Source organism: Ochotona princeps, chromosome X (genome assembly GCF_030435755.1).
Source record: "Ochotona princeps isolate mOchPri1 chromosome X, mOchPri1.hap1, whole genome shotgun sequence".
NCBI lineage: Eukaryota > Metazoa > Chordata > Mammalia > Lagomorpha > Ochotonidae > Ochotona > Ochotona princeps.
Window position 1 is genome coordinate 84892925 of NC_080865.1, and position 14180 is coordinate 84907104.

At 38.7% G+C, this 14180-nt stretch overlaps 1 protein-coding gene across 1 annotated transcript in view; it reads right to left on the bottom strand.

The window, feature by feature from the left end:
* Nucleotides 1-14180, bottom strand: part of TENM1 (teneurin transmembrane protein 1) — a 570964-nt gene that overhangs the window by 128967 nt on the left and 427817 nt on the right. The window contains exons 17-18 of the mRNA XM_004587672.2: nt 9022-9283; nt 6458-6725 (exon numbers count right to left, since the gene is read on the bottom strand). Of these exons, the coding sequence (XP_004587729.2) occupies nt 6458-6725; nt 9022-9283 (530 nt within the window). The remainder of the gene's footprint in view (nt 1-6457; nt 6726-9021; nt 9284-14180) is intronic.

Consider the following 14180-nt stretch of genomic DNA (forward strand, 5'->3'; position numbering starts at 1 on the left):
CCCTGGACTAGAAGACTGACTTGAATTAAAATCCCTGGTTTGTACAGGATTTCAGGCAAATCACTTGCTTTTTTCTGAACCTCAGTTTCCCCTTATGTAACTATAGAGCATATTAATCCTGCCACAGTTTCCAGGCAGATGTTGTAAGAATTAAAATAAGATAATGCATGTGAAAGTACTTGGCAAATTGTAAAGCACTACCAATTTGTTATTAAAATACTTAGCAGATGTTATTTTTGTGGCTGCCCAGACCGCTTAGGTTTTACTGAAAGGAGATTTATGAATCCTAAAGCATCATTCTCAGGAACGTTTTTGTGTGCACAAAGCAACTGTAGCTTAGCACCTATTACTATTAATGGTTCCCCGTTTCTTACACAAATTAGACAGACTCCTATGTGTTGCGAGCCTTTAAGAAGTCGAGTTCTCCCAGAAACATCATTCTTTCTTGCCAAACTACTGTACTAAATAATTATGCAATTGTTGCTGCCAATAAGCTTGAAGAAAAATAGATGGAATTGTTTATAGCAGTGCTAGTAAAGCTCGTGGCTGATTTCCTGAACTTCTTGGACTCCAAACTGCTGCAATTTAATTTAATTAAAATGAAGACCAGGCAGAATGCATTATTACATATTGATAATGTATGCAGACACAGGCGGACATAGGGAATTATTTTGACAAAATTCACATAATGGATGCAGATCAGAGCCCCTGAACAAGTCAGTTTGTCAAATTAAATAAGCCATCTCTAGAATTTTAACAGCACTCAGGACTTAACAATAATGATTTTTTTTAACATTGTTTTTCAAGGAGCACAGTTGGGAAAGAAACCAAATAAAATGCAATGTTTTCCAGACGTTACACCTTATTTAAAGCCAGAGAATAAAGCATTAAGGCCAAATGCTTTCAAATGCTCACAAGGAGTTTTTAGCAGGGGAGTCTTGTCTGTGTATCAAACAACAAAATCTTTAAGCTGGATGAACTAGTGATCGCGGCTTTTGTACTAGAACCCTGTGGGTGATTTTACTCTTCCGCTTGATCAATATTGTACTTGGATTAATCAATCTTATCAGTTGCCATTGACACTCTACCATGGAAGGACTTCACACACCCTCCATAATTTATTCATTCTGGCGTTTTCCCTTCCGTTGCAAAATCTGCTTCATTACAAAAAATGGTGGGATACTCTAGGATCTCAGGATTTTTTTTCTTTCATTTTAGCTGTTCTTACACACTCTGTTTCTTTCGCAAAATTCTAGCCTTTAGTAATAAGCACACCAATTCCCCACAGGTGAGCTAGGTAGGAAATAAGAGTCCTACACTTGAAACCAAGTCCTACATTTCAATTTAGATATTTATTCACCATCTCATCAAATTCAGCTTGCTGGAGTCAGAACCCCTGTGGCTCTATAATCCAGAAAAGGCTGGGCCAGGGATTAATATTTAACTGGCATAGGAAGGAAGAAGAGGAAGACAACTTTCCTTCCACCAAAATCCTTGCTATAAATAGGACTAATAAAGAAGTCAGTCAAAACTTTATAAGTTTCCTATTGCTGATGTAAGAAAGTGAGACTTCCGACAAGGCAGATTGATCCTCTTATAATTAAGGAGGTCAGAAGTCTCCAAAGGGTCCCTCTGAGCAATAATGAAAGTGTCAGCAGGGCTGATTTCCTTCCACAAGCTCAAAGGAGAAATCTGTTCCCTTGCAGCCACTCCCCTTCCTTGATTCACAATTCTGTCCCCCCATTCGAAGGTAGCAGTGCTGCATCTCTGTGCCCTGTTATGTCTTCCTATGACCCTGAGCTCTCCTTGGGCCTTCTTGCATTTTGAAGGACCCTTATGATGGCATTGCATTCAGCTCCATAACTGAGGATAATCTCCAGTCTGAAACCAGACATTATTTTAGCAATGTAATTTCATGTCTGTTTCTTTTATTACTGTTATTAGGCCTAAAGGGAATAAGCAGCATATACTCTAGCACTTTCAATAAGGTTACTTTATAATAAGAAAGTTTGAGTTTGGATCAAGAACAAAATTTAGAAATAGGAAATGAACCCATATCCATAGACAAACAATAGAAATGGAGATTTCACCTCTAGGGTCCACATTACGAAGTTTCTGCTAATATTTGTGGTTTAGTTCTTCAGTCAGTTAGCTATTGATATATTAGAAACGGAGTCACGGAGGGCGTTTAACTTGAACAAGAAGGAGGGTTGTTTTACAAAGCTTTAGCAAGGGAGCCGTTTAAAAGGCAGAGATGAAATACATCTCATGTATAGAATGAGACTGTTAAAATGGTACAAAGGCACAGAAAACATTTCAATTGTTCCTCAATAAGTTAACATGTGACCCAGTAAATCTACTTTGAGTCATATACCCTAAAGAACTGAAAACAGGTATTGAAGAAAACAGTTGTATATAAGTGCTTATTAGCAGTATTATTTAAACTAGCCAAAAGGTGAAAGCAACCCAAATTTCTTCCAGTTGATGAATGAACATATTTGGTATATTTTTATAGTAGACTATTATTCAGTCATTGAAAAGAATGATGTACTAATGCATAGTAATACAAAGATGAATATTAGAAACATGTCAAGTGAAAGAAATTAGACATGAAGACCACATAGTGTATCATTCTGTTGGTTTGAAATATTCAGACTTGGTAGGTCCATAAAGACAAAGGGGATAAGTGGTTGCCAGGATTGGGGGGTGGGTAGGAGGAAGGTGTAGGGAGTCCCAGCTAATATTATGGGGTTACTTAACAGTGTTAAAACGGAAATATTCTGGATTTAGGTACTGGTGATAATTTAGAATCTTGTAAACATACATTCACTGAATTGTACAGTTTAAGCGGGTGAATTTGTAGTAGGTGAACTGTATCTGTTATTTTAAAACTGAGGTTGAACTTACATAGTAAGCAATGATGGCTAGCTTTTGTATCTCACATAGCAAGCAATGATGGCTTACTATTGTACTGGTTAGCTCCAAATGAGAGTATTGCATAAATTTCTAAATGCTAGGATCTAAGAAAAAAGTTAAAAGAAACAAACAAACAACTGCAACACACGGATCTGAGGAATTACAAAAAATTAGAAAACAAAGAACTATAAAGAAAGGTTTGAAGAATTTGGGGTTATTCTACTCTGTGAAGCAAATGCCATAGGGTGGATTTCCCAATAGGATAATATGAAACCTTGAGTAGGGATCAATCAGATTTCAACAGGAATCTGACATTACACTTGCAAATGTACACTACAGAGAGTTCGTATGAAAGTGTGGGTATATTATATTTGTCTTTTTGAGCTCTGATATAAGATAACATTCATGCAAAATGCAAAAAACAGACATATAGGTAAAGAAGTATATACATATATTCACCTAGAGGCACTGTAAAATGGAGACTAGCATACTAGAAGTGAAGAGATGTTGCAGTATGAATCTCTACTCATGAATAAATGGAGGGCTCCCAATGAAACTGTCAAATATATCTTGATAATAGGATTCTGGACTTTCTACCATTGCCTATACCTACAATGCCATGGTACACTTAAATAGCAGAATATTGGACTTGTGTCTGTTGCTGAAGAATTATACTATTGTAATCATACAGGAGAAAAATAATGAAGAGAGATGAGGAGGCGGGAAGGGGAGATTGAGGAAGGAATCCCTATAACCTAAAAAACTATATCATAGAAAATAATTTATTAAGAAGGTGTGGGCAGTGTTAAAGATATTAGCATACTACAGGGACTCACTTGGGGACTGGCAACAATAGGAGCTCTTCTGGATTTGCAGGGACTAAGGGATGATGATAGAGTAGCTTGGAGGGGCTACTGGAAAGAGCTGCTGTTTCCTAAGGTAGTCACTTCCAGGACCATAGTAAAGCAGCAAGAGGGATAAATACTCTAACTTCATTCTCCTTGTCTCCAAATAGTGCCACTCACTGACTAAATCAATGAGGAGACAGAGGGCAAAACATCCAGGAAATACAGTCCATAGAAGCTAGTCTTACAGAGCATAGAGAGGAGCAGAAATCCTGTGTGTGTGCATGCACACATTTGTAAAAGAACAAATCATAGGGAAAGGGGGCTATATATTTGGTGGGCATTGTGGCTTAGTGGTTTAAGCAGCTGCTTGGGATGCTCACAACTCTTATCCACATCCTGGCTCTGCTCCTAATTCCAGCTTCCCACTAACTAGCACCCTGGGAGGATGCTCTTGATATTTCAAGTACTTGGGTTCCTGCCCCCCAAATGTGAGACCTGGATAGCAGTCCAAACCCTTGGCTTGTCTGTCCCAGGCCCAGCTGCTGCTGTGGACATCAGCAGATGGGAGGTCTGTGTCTCTTCTTTGTCTGCTTTTCAAATACACAAAATAAATATACATATTTTAATGGGGAACAAGAAGCTTGAAGTGCCTGCCTGTTAGATCCACAGCCCTCTTCATTTTTAAGGCTCAGGCAATACTTTCACAGGCTCCAGTCTTTATTTCTTATAATCATGATATTCTGGCAAGCTAAACTGAAAATAAAAAGACCAGCAACCAACATTTGTGGAATGGTTACGCTGTGCCAAATACTTTATATTACTTGCCTCTTTTAATGATCATGTCATTATAAACTTATGGGTAACATAATCTTTATGGAGCCAATTTTATAGACAGAAAAACTATGGTGCTTGCAGATTAAGTAACTTAACCCATCTCATACAGATAGTTGTAGAGGAGGGATGATTTGAAGACAGGGTAGACAACCTATGCATAGATTTCAAAGACTTTTATACCAAAATAAACTTAAAATTTCATTTCATTTCATTTTCCCATTGAGTTTTAAGGTCTCATATAGGTCAGCTATATAGCAGTCACAACATGAAAGACACTTTTGATGCATGACGCGAACTTGGCACCTCTGGAGAGAATTACAACAGACTTCTCATCTTTCTACGGGTGCTTCCCATGAGAAACTGCCTGAAGGCTCAAGCATCACTGCTCCCAGCTGTAAGCACACAAACCTTTGTGCAATTTCTACTGACTGCTACACTCTTCAGCCCTCTGTCTCCGTGGGTTAGGGTTCAGTTGCTTACTGTCATTTCTGAAGACAGCTGGTGCACATATTTGGGGGAGTCAATCAAGAGAGCTCTCTATTCTTTCTCTGCATTTCACATAATTAAATAAATAATGGGACCACACTGTGGCGTAGGAGGTAAAGCTGCGACTTGCAGTACTGGCACCCCAGATGAATGCCAGCTCAAGTCCTACCTGTTTCACTTCTGATCTAGCTCCCTGCTAATGCGCCTGGAAAAGCAGTGAAGCATGGCCCAAGTCCTTGGGCCCATGCTCCCACATGGGAGACCTGGAGGAAGCTCCCTCCTGGCTTTGGACCAACCCAGCTGCAATCATTTAGGGAATGAACCAGAGGCTGGAAGAACTGTTCTATCTCGTTTCTCTCTCTCTCTCTCTCTTTCTCTCTGTCAAATAAATAAATGTATCTTTAAAAACAAATTAAAGGGCCTGGTGCTACAGCCTAGTGGCTAAAGTCCTCGCCTTGAACGTGCCAGGATCCCACATGGGCACTGATTCTAATCCCGGCCACTCAGCTTCCCATCTAGCTCCCTGCTTGTGGCCTTTGAAAGCAGTCGAGGATGGCCCAAAGCCTTGGGACCCTGTGCTCATGTGGGAGACCTGGAAGAGATCCTGGCTCCTGGCTTTAGATTGGCATGGCTCTGGCCATTGCAGCTGCTTGGGGGAGTGAATCATCGGATGGTCTCTCCTCTCTGTATATTTGACGTCGCAATAAAAGTTTTAAAAATCTTTAAAAAAATAAATTAAAATATTATATGAAAAATAAAAATAATAGAAAACTCTTGGGCTTATTTTCAAACTGTCATTTGTTCAAGAGAATAAAATATCTGAAAACCACATGCCCAAAGAATCTCATGAGATTCCTGATATCTGTACTATTTAAGGTTTTAAAGTCTGAAGATTGCAGAAAATCAAAAGGAATAGGAATGCAGGATGATTTTTTACTTAACCTACTGAAACAACAAGTTAATGGGGTCTAACCGTCTCAGATATAAAAGATAATGACTAAAGATGCCTACAAGTCAGAATGTTTTAGTTTCTAAGGAAATGACAGTCTAAATGTCAGATTCAAAAGCATGGCCTAAAGAGCACCACACCAAAGGTCACGGTTAGCAGGAAACCTTCAGTTCTGGAGACAGTCAGATCCTGTGTGATTGCACTGGTCTCCAGCCATCATAGAAGGGGAGCGCAAATCATCTGAAGTGAAAACGTATCAAAACAGAACCGCAAACATGTCCAGAGGTAATGTTCAAAGGAAAAAAAAAACACCTTAGATCATTTGGTGGAAAATCCTTCACTGCAAACATAAATTAATACATGGCTAAGATTTTCTGTTTTGTGAACATCATACCATTATTATTACAGAATTAGTTCAACATACCCAGAGCCTCTGCTAGGCCCCAGACCTTCTGTCCGTAGATGTCAGTCTTGTTCCAGGCAAACGTGTAGACAAGATTAATTGCAGCAGGAAACCACTTCTGTGTGAGTCGTCCTTCCACTGCCACCGTGAGGTGCACTTTTATCATTCCAACAGGGATCGTTGAGTGTGTCAGAAGAATCCGAAGCAGGGTTTTATAGCCAGGAGTGCGGCTGCTCAGGTAACTTAGCCTTACAAAGCTGGAAGGAATAGGGATTTCCTCTTGCACAACCTGAAAGAAAGAAAAAAGCCACATTGGCCCTTATCAGTGGTCACCAGCAGATGAGGATATTGCATTGTCCTAGTTACAGATCAAAGGAGAGAACCTGAAGGGATGTCTGGATGTCAAGGCATTTGTTCCAGAATCTGTGTGAGATTGTGTGATTCACTGTGTGACTGTAGGGTTCAAGTTTTGCACCAAGAATGGACTGGGACAAGACACTCAGTCATCCCCAACGACTGCTCTCATTTTTCCCCTGCCAGGAAGGATTGCATAGAGAACAATTTCAGCTTTTCTACAGAATTCTAAAAATTGCTTAGTAGGACTTGGAAAAGATCATGTCAAGCGATTCAGGGCTACAGGCACTGTAAAGGGGTCTTTTTCTCATTTATACACACAAAAAATCTAGTTTGGTGCCAAGCCATATATCATGGAGCCTTTACTCTAATTCTTATTCAGGTTAGGCTCTGTGAGAAGGAGGACTCCACAAGCAGGCACAGCAAGTGATATTTTATGACAAAGATTATGGTTTCCTTAGAATTAATCTTTACTGATGCCATCAAATTTGTTTTCTTTGGAGCTTTGGAATGACCTCGAGGCCAAATTTTTAATCAGCTCTCTTTTACATGTTTCTCTGTGCTTGGGTATACCAAAAGCTAGGAACAGGTTTATCCATGTTGGCACCTGAGGTTGATAAGTATGTAACTTCTATTAACTCCTAGGTAAATTCTATACTAAATGTTGACCTTATAGTGAAAATATCTTTTGGCTTAATTGGTTGCTCTTAGTTATTTGCTTATTTCCAGAGAAAACATTAAATAATCCAAAGTGTCAGCTAAACTGAATGTTGTTTTCTATGACTTTGCATCCTTTAAAACCTGTCTGAAGCAAAAACTTATCCCATGTTTGCACATTTAAGGTAACACGAATAGTGTGGGTAATTTTGAGTCCTCATTTTTTATCTTGGAACCTTATTTCTTCCTACTTTACCAAGTTCAGGCAGAAACTGATTAGCAAAAGCAATTGTTAAAACCTAGAATGTCATATTTAGGATTTCTGGTTATTATCCTACATCTGAGGACTAAATCCCTGTTGTGTATTCTGTGCCCAGTTTTTTTTCTCCCTACATTAGTTCTTTGGTAAGAAAGCTGTCTACTGGCTATCTATCTTCTCAGATGGGGGCAGAAGTATTATAATGAATGATAGGCTGACACCTCTTTTGCATTACATTCCCCTAAGGAAACTTGTAATATGGAAACTTTTATGCTGAAAGGTATCTCATGATATTGGTGGAGCAGTGGGTATAGCAATTCAATGTATTCATTAAATTAAATTCTGTGCTATTGTTTTCTTTATACAGAAAAGCAATAGGAAGGATAAGAGTGACAATGCATTGGACACCTGTCCCACAGAGCACTGCAGAGTGTTTTGTGTGGGCCTCTCCTAAGTTGTATCCTCTGGATATTGCTAATAGTTGGTGTATGCTGAGATGGAGGAAATATTCACTTTTGGAGTGTTCATTTACCTCTCTCTGAGTATATGCCTTGATTTCTGAATCTATAAGACTTATGAGTCAATTGTGGTGGCTTCCACATTTAGCTATCATTAACATGTTTACATAAATTGTAAATAAATATTAAATGTTTCTGTAACAACGTGAGAGAATTACACTGTGGCTGCTTGAATGACTGAATACTGAAATGAGAATACTGGAGGCTCACTTAAAGAATTCTCTAGGACAGCAGAATATGAAGCTTTAAGAATGTCTTCTGCCTGCAAAAGCTTGAATACTTATTTTTGGGGGGGGCAAAGCTTTATTTTTAAAAAAATCTGTAAGTTTAAAAATTAACTTTACTAAACACAGCTAAACAAGAGAGCTGTCATGACTTTTAAGAACAATGACAAAAGGTGCAAGTTAGACGATGGGAGAAAACCAGATTTCTTAAGGAGCTTTAATTTCGGAACCACACTCCAAGCTTATTGATCATACTGTTATCACTATTTAGCCAGGTAGCTCCGTACAGCACTGTGTTCATTAGGTCAAGTTGTGGGGTTTAATTCTCATGACAGCCAGTTCATCTTGCAATTCCATGGCCACAGAGAGTGCCCTAACTGCCCTGGCAGCACAATGCCCAATGCCATACTTCAGATAGTGCTGGAGAGACTGTATTTGAAGGCCTCCCTCTAGAAATGAAGAGCAGCACATTGTAGGGCTGGCACAGAAAACAGGAGCAGACGTGTAGCCATTCAAAAGTGTCAACAACCCTGCAGCACTGTGATTGTATATGGTCAGAGTCGATCTACAGACCTGCAGCTCAGGAACAATGGTTCCCCTCTCTGGACAGGATCCTCCAAAAGACGTGAGTGGTGAAGGAAGAACAATAGGATTTGGACTGATAAAGTTGGAGATATCACAAGATGGTGGGTCTGACACAACTCTCTGCATGGTTACTTTCTCCACCACAACAAACTGATTCCAAGGCAACCAGAGTGTCCTCTTCTCAGATAGGAAGGGTGATCGTTCAAACATTAAGATGACAGAAATACCACCCAGAGCTACCAGGTCAAAGCTGAAACAGAAAAAAATATGATACATTCAACCAAATGAAAAACTAAAGTCAAATTAGTTAACATCTAGGCTAATTTTAGTGCCATTTCTTTCAGGACTTGGGTACACACATTTGTATTCTCCATTTTATAAACTCCTCCCAGTTAAATATTCATCCCATGGATATCTCCTTTTTAATACCCAGTAGACCACTGAGAAGAAATTCCGTACCACCAGTGGATATCCACTTAGAATTTGTAAACCATTTTTTGACACTCCTAAAATCACTGCATGCATTTCTGGACAGCCAAATCCAACACTGCTATTCCCTCTTGTGTTAAAGATTAGCATTTAACATTCAGCACCATCTTTAATACAATGCATTATTCATCCTCAAAAAATTTCCTGTAACATAAGAAAAGTAAGGGACCAAAAGGTCAAATATCTTGCTCAAGGTCACATAGTATCAGAAGCCAGATGGTGTCTTCGAGATGGCATTTGGAGAAAGAAACCAGCAGAGGCAATTTGTTCAGTGGAATTTGGTTGAATAATTTTATGCCAAAAGCCTTCACATTTGACTACAAGTATGGGTTCCTTAGTAGATTTGAACACTAGATTTAGGTTTCACAGTTCATTCCAAACTGGTTTTTGCTTTCTGCCTTTTGTACAGCCGATAATGTGCCCTGCCCAATTCTGCCTACACTTCCTCTACATCTGTGACTGCAGCAAGGCTATCTTTCATATAAGTCAACTCTATCCACCTTCACATGTGGCCTCTGTCAAGACAATTGCATTGGAGCCAAACAGATTTGGTTTTCAGTTCATTCTGCAAGTAGATGATTCTACCTTATTTTTCTTTTATGTATAGTGACATTTACTGGAGAGCATTTGAAAAGTGTGAAATAATAAATAGATGTAAGATAATGATAAATTATTATCATTCTATCTTAAAAATGGATCAAGGGTAATATGATGACTTCATATTTAACAAAAACCCTTATATCCACAGGAGAAGGATGTAGGCGATTCTCTGTACTAAAAAGGATCTTTCAGTAAAACATGTTTTCAATGATAAAAAGTCCTGATACGGAATCAGACTTAATTATGAACATCTCATCATTCCTTTTATATGACATTTATTATAGTATTACCCATTGTGTCCTGATGTAGAAATTTTCCAGATAAAGAAAAATGGATAGTAGCAAATGATGGCAAGCAAAGTATTTTCCTATTTTTGTTTTTCAATGAAGTAGCTGTAACATTAACACAGTTTCCAGAAAGAAGATTTTAAGAACTGTGTTAGCTATAGAAAACAAGCAAGGCTTGTATTAAAAGAAAGGAGAAAAAGAAAACCCAAAAGGCTTATGGTTTAAGACAGAGAGGCTGAAATCATGACAATATGGGAGCACTTTAACACCAGTGTAGTGGGAGAAAATCCAACACTACTTGTGAAGAAATCTTTCCTATAGCTTATTTTCCATGTTGATTTAACTCTGTCCTTGGGCAAGTTTATTTGCTTCACACAAACCTTGACTCTTGGTTACTTAAAAGTGAAGTGCTTATCTATTTAAAAACAATAAAACAAACACAAACACAAAAATGAAACAAACTATTCAAACAAAAACATATGCAGCTGGGAAATATTTCAGACTGCTGGAAAGATTGAGCAGACAGGGCAGGCAGCTTGTTTTGTAGGAAGAGTACTGGTTTGGCTTCACACATATGTGAATTCTAATCTCAGCTCTGCCATGGTAACTCTGTGTCTGTGAGCTTATTATCTGAACTGTATGAGCTGCAGTAACCTCCTTGGTAAAATGGGGCCAATATTATCTATGCAAATGATTATTGCTGACTTAGGCTCTTTATTAATGAACACTTTTTTTTTTGCCTTGAGGGGACTCAGCCAGAGGTTTTCTCATGACCCAGCCTTCAGAACGCAGTTATTGAGACATTTAATGCTGGTCCAAAATCTTCCAAGGAAGTCACCATCACTTCACCTAATGTGATTTATTAGTCCAGCTGTTTATAAAGAGTTCTCTTTTAAGACTTTAATGAGTATCAGTTTATGTGAGAGAGGGAACATCAGGATGTTTTTGGAAATGTACATTATATTATATAAAAAACCTGCAGATTTTGGAAATTTCTTCAAGCCAAACATAGTTATCTTTTAATTCAATTTTCCATGAACTTTTGAAGTCCCCTCTTATATTCATGTTAACATGTGGTAAGTCAGACAATAAGGGACCAGAGTACTTGGGCTCAAATATTGAGCTGTATCCATCACAACTATATTCATCTGCATAATGGTTTTCATTTATTGAATGAGGAGAATCACATCAATACCATAGAGTGTTTGGGAAGATGAAACTGTAATGACATTAATGAGATGTCTGGTGTTTACTAGACACTCCAAAGTACTCTTCAGAGCTGCTTCTTTTCTACTCTGCTGCCCCTTTCTTTGAAAACCTCAGACACACGGAGAGAGGCAGAAGGAGGGGGTGATCTCCTATCTGCTGGTTTACTCTGCAAGTGCCTACAGTGGTCTGGGCTGGGCTGAAGCCAAATTCCTCAGTTCTCCCGCAGTTTCTCTGCAGGTGGGAGAAACAATTACTGGAGGCGACTGCTTGCCCTCAAGGTCTGCACTGGCTCTCTAGTTAGGCACCAGAGACGGGGGATTTGATTTGTGGGGGAGGGGCTTTTAATCACTAGGCAAATGCTTTCTCCTTCTTCAAATATAAAACCTAAGCAGTCCAGCAACAGCCATCTACTTTGCGCACAACATTTCGTCCCACATTCTAGGTCTCTCTTGGTTCTTAAGGTAAAGTGATCAATTAACTTTTGTCAGTGGTTGATAATCGAGTTGAATACTTCTTCAGTCCACATATTTGCATTTAACATGGACTTGAGAGACCTAATAGATTAAATCAAAAGAAGAGTGATGCCATTTGTGACAATTACAGACACTACTGTTGACTTGGAGAGGTGACATCTGCAGACAGAGGATACTTTTAGCATCTCGTATACTACATGTTGTCCATTAGATGTCCAAACACTAGCATTTTATAAACCTTTGCTCTCAGGCATGTCTTCTTATGCTCTCTACTACTGAAATATACCTACTTAATCTGAGGTAGCAACAAGCAGAAACATAAACGGAAACTCTCATCACATTGTCACATTCATGTGCAAGAAATAGCAGGGGGCAGTCTGGTTGGCATTTGGGGCACATATGTTGAATACTCTCACCTTGTACTGGGCCCGAGGGGAGATTTATTGCCAGAGGGGACTCTGGCTATTATTTGTCACCTGCAGAAACCTAGTTTTCACAGAGGGCTCAAAAGAGGAAGGGGTTGATGTTTTAAAACTAAAACAGTGAAAGTAACAAATGTTCTCTGCAAACCGGAAGCAGAAATTTTAAGGCATTTTAGGTGTTGAGATTGTTCTAGATTTTTTAAATGAGTAACAGATAATTCATTTAATTCTTTGTATGTAAACTAAAACAAAACCAAAAAGACAGAGGGCTCATCAAGTCCTCAAGTTAAATGTCTCAGAGTATGCTTTCATTTAGAAAAACACCCCTTTCTCTGAAGGTGTGGAGGAGTGGATTAAGCCACCACCTATGATACCAGCATCTCACATGAGCACCATTCTGAGTCCCTGATGTTCCACTTCTGATTCAGCTCCCTGCTATTAAGGCCACTGGGAAGGTAGGAAAGGTAGTAGTGGAATATGGTTTTAGTGCTTTGAAACCTGCCACCCATGTGGGACACCTAGATGGAGTCCAGGGCTACTGGCTTCAGTTTGGCCCTGCCCTAGTTGTTGTGGCCAAATTATTAGGGAAGTGACTCATCAAAGGAAATCAATCTCTTGCTCTTTCTCCGCCTTAGAAATAAAAAAATACGTTTTTAACAGAAAAGAAATAGTCATTTTACATGGCTGAAGATGCTGGCAAGGGTAAGGCTAGTTTTGCATAGTTACTGGTGAATGAATTATTCTAATTCCATTATTCAGTCCAGTTTTGGAGAAAGGGCAATTTGTATTAACAGAAAGCTCCAATAATAGAATGTTTAAAAGGAAACAGGTATCACTATGTAGTTTATACATATTCTGCTATCAACAGAATTTTGCGTTATAATAATGAATAGATGGCTAGCTAGTAATTAGCAGTGTAATGCATAAAAGTAATTCAGATGGTTTACTGAAATCCATAAAAACAGTTTTCTTAAGTAGGTTGAAATTCTTCCTTATCTTTTAAAGCTAATTTTTATAAGCACCTTCTTGACATGCAGTTGAAAAAACACTTTCAGCACAGCCCAAGTTGAACAATTAACATGTCTGGAGTGCTTAGGACTAATAAGGTTTGATTGTGGGTTCTTGAAATCAGATGGCTTCTCACACTGTGCTCAAACTCCAAGTCAACAGGTCTTTTTGTGAGCACTGTAGTAGCTTGTTATGAGTACGCTATTTTAAGGATAGGCACCTGGAGACTAGGGCATCTCAGGGTATTCTTACAGTGTTTCTGAGAGTCCTAGATAAGTACATTTAAGCTGGACATGTGGGCCTATTGACTCAAATATTCTGAGCAAATTTTTATCTAAATGATAGCAATAAAGATGTTAGTTGTGTGTGTGTGAATGAGAGAGAGAGAGAGAGAGGCTTTTCCAAGATGGAAAGATTTTACTCATACACATGTTTTGATAGCCAAAGGAACCTAGAGAATCTCTTAGAGAATAAGATGGTGGAAGGTGTTTAACATTAAATCACTACAGATATATAAGCTGGCCATGTCTGCATTAGCCTATAAAGGACACATCAAAAGACAACTCTTAAGAGGCTTTATTGGAAGCAAACTTTTGAGTACATTCATTTCTGAAATATCTGGGGGCTGTTTTGGAAGAACAGCCTAAGGGTTGTATTCT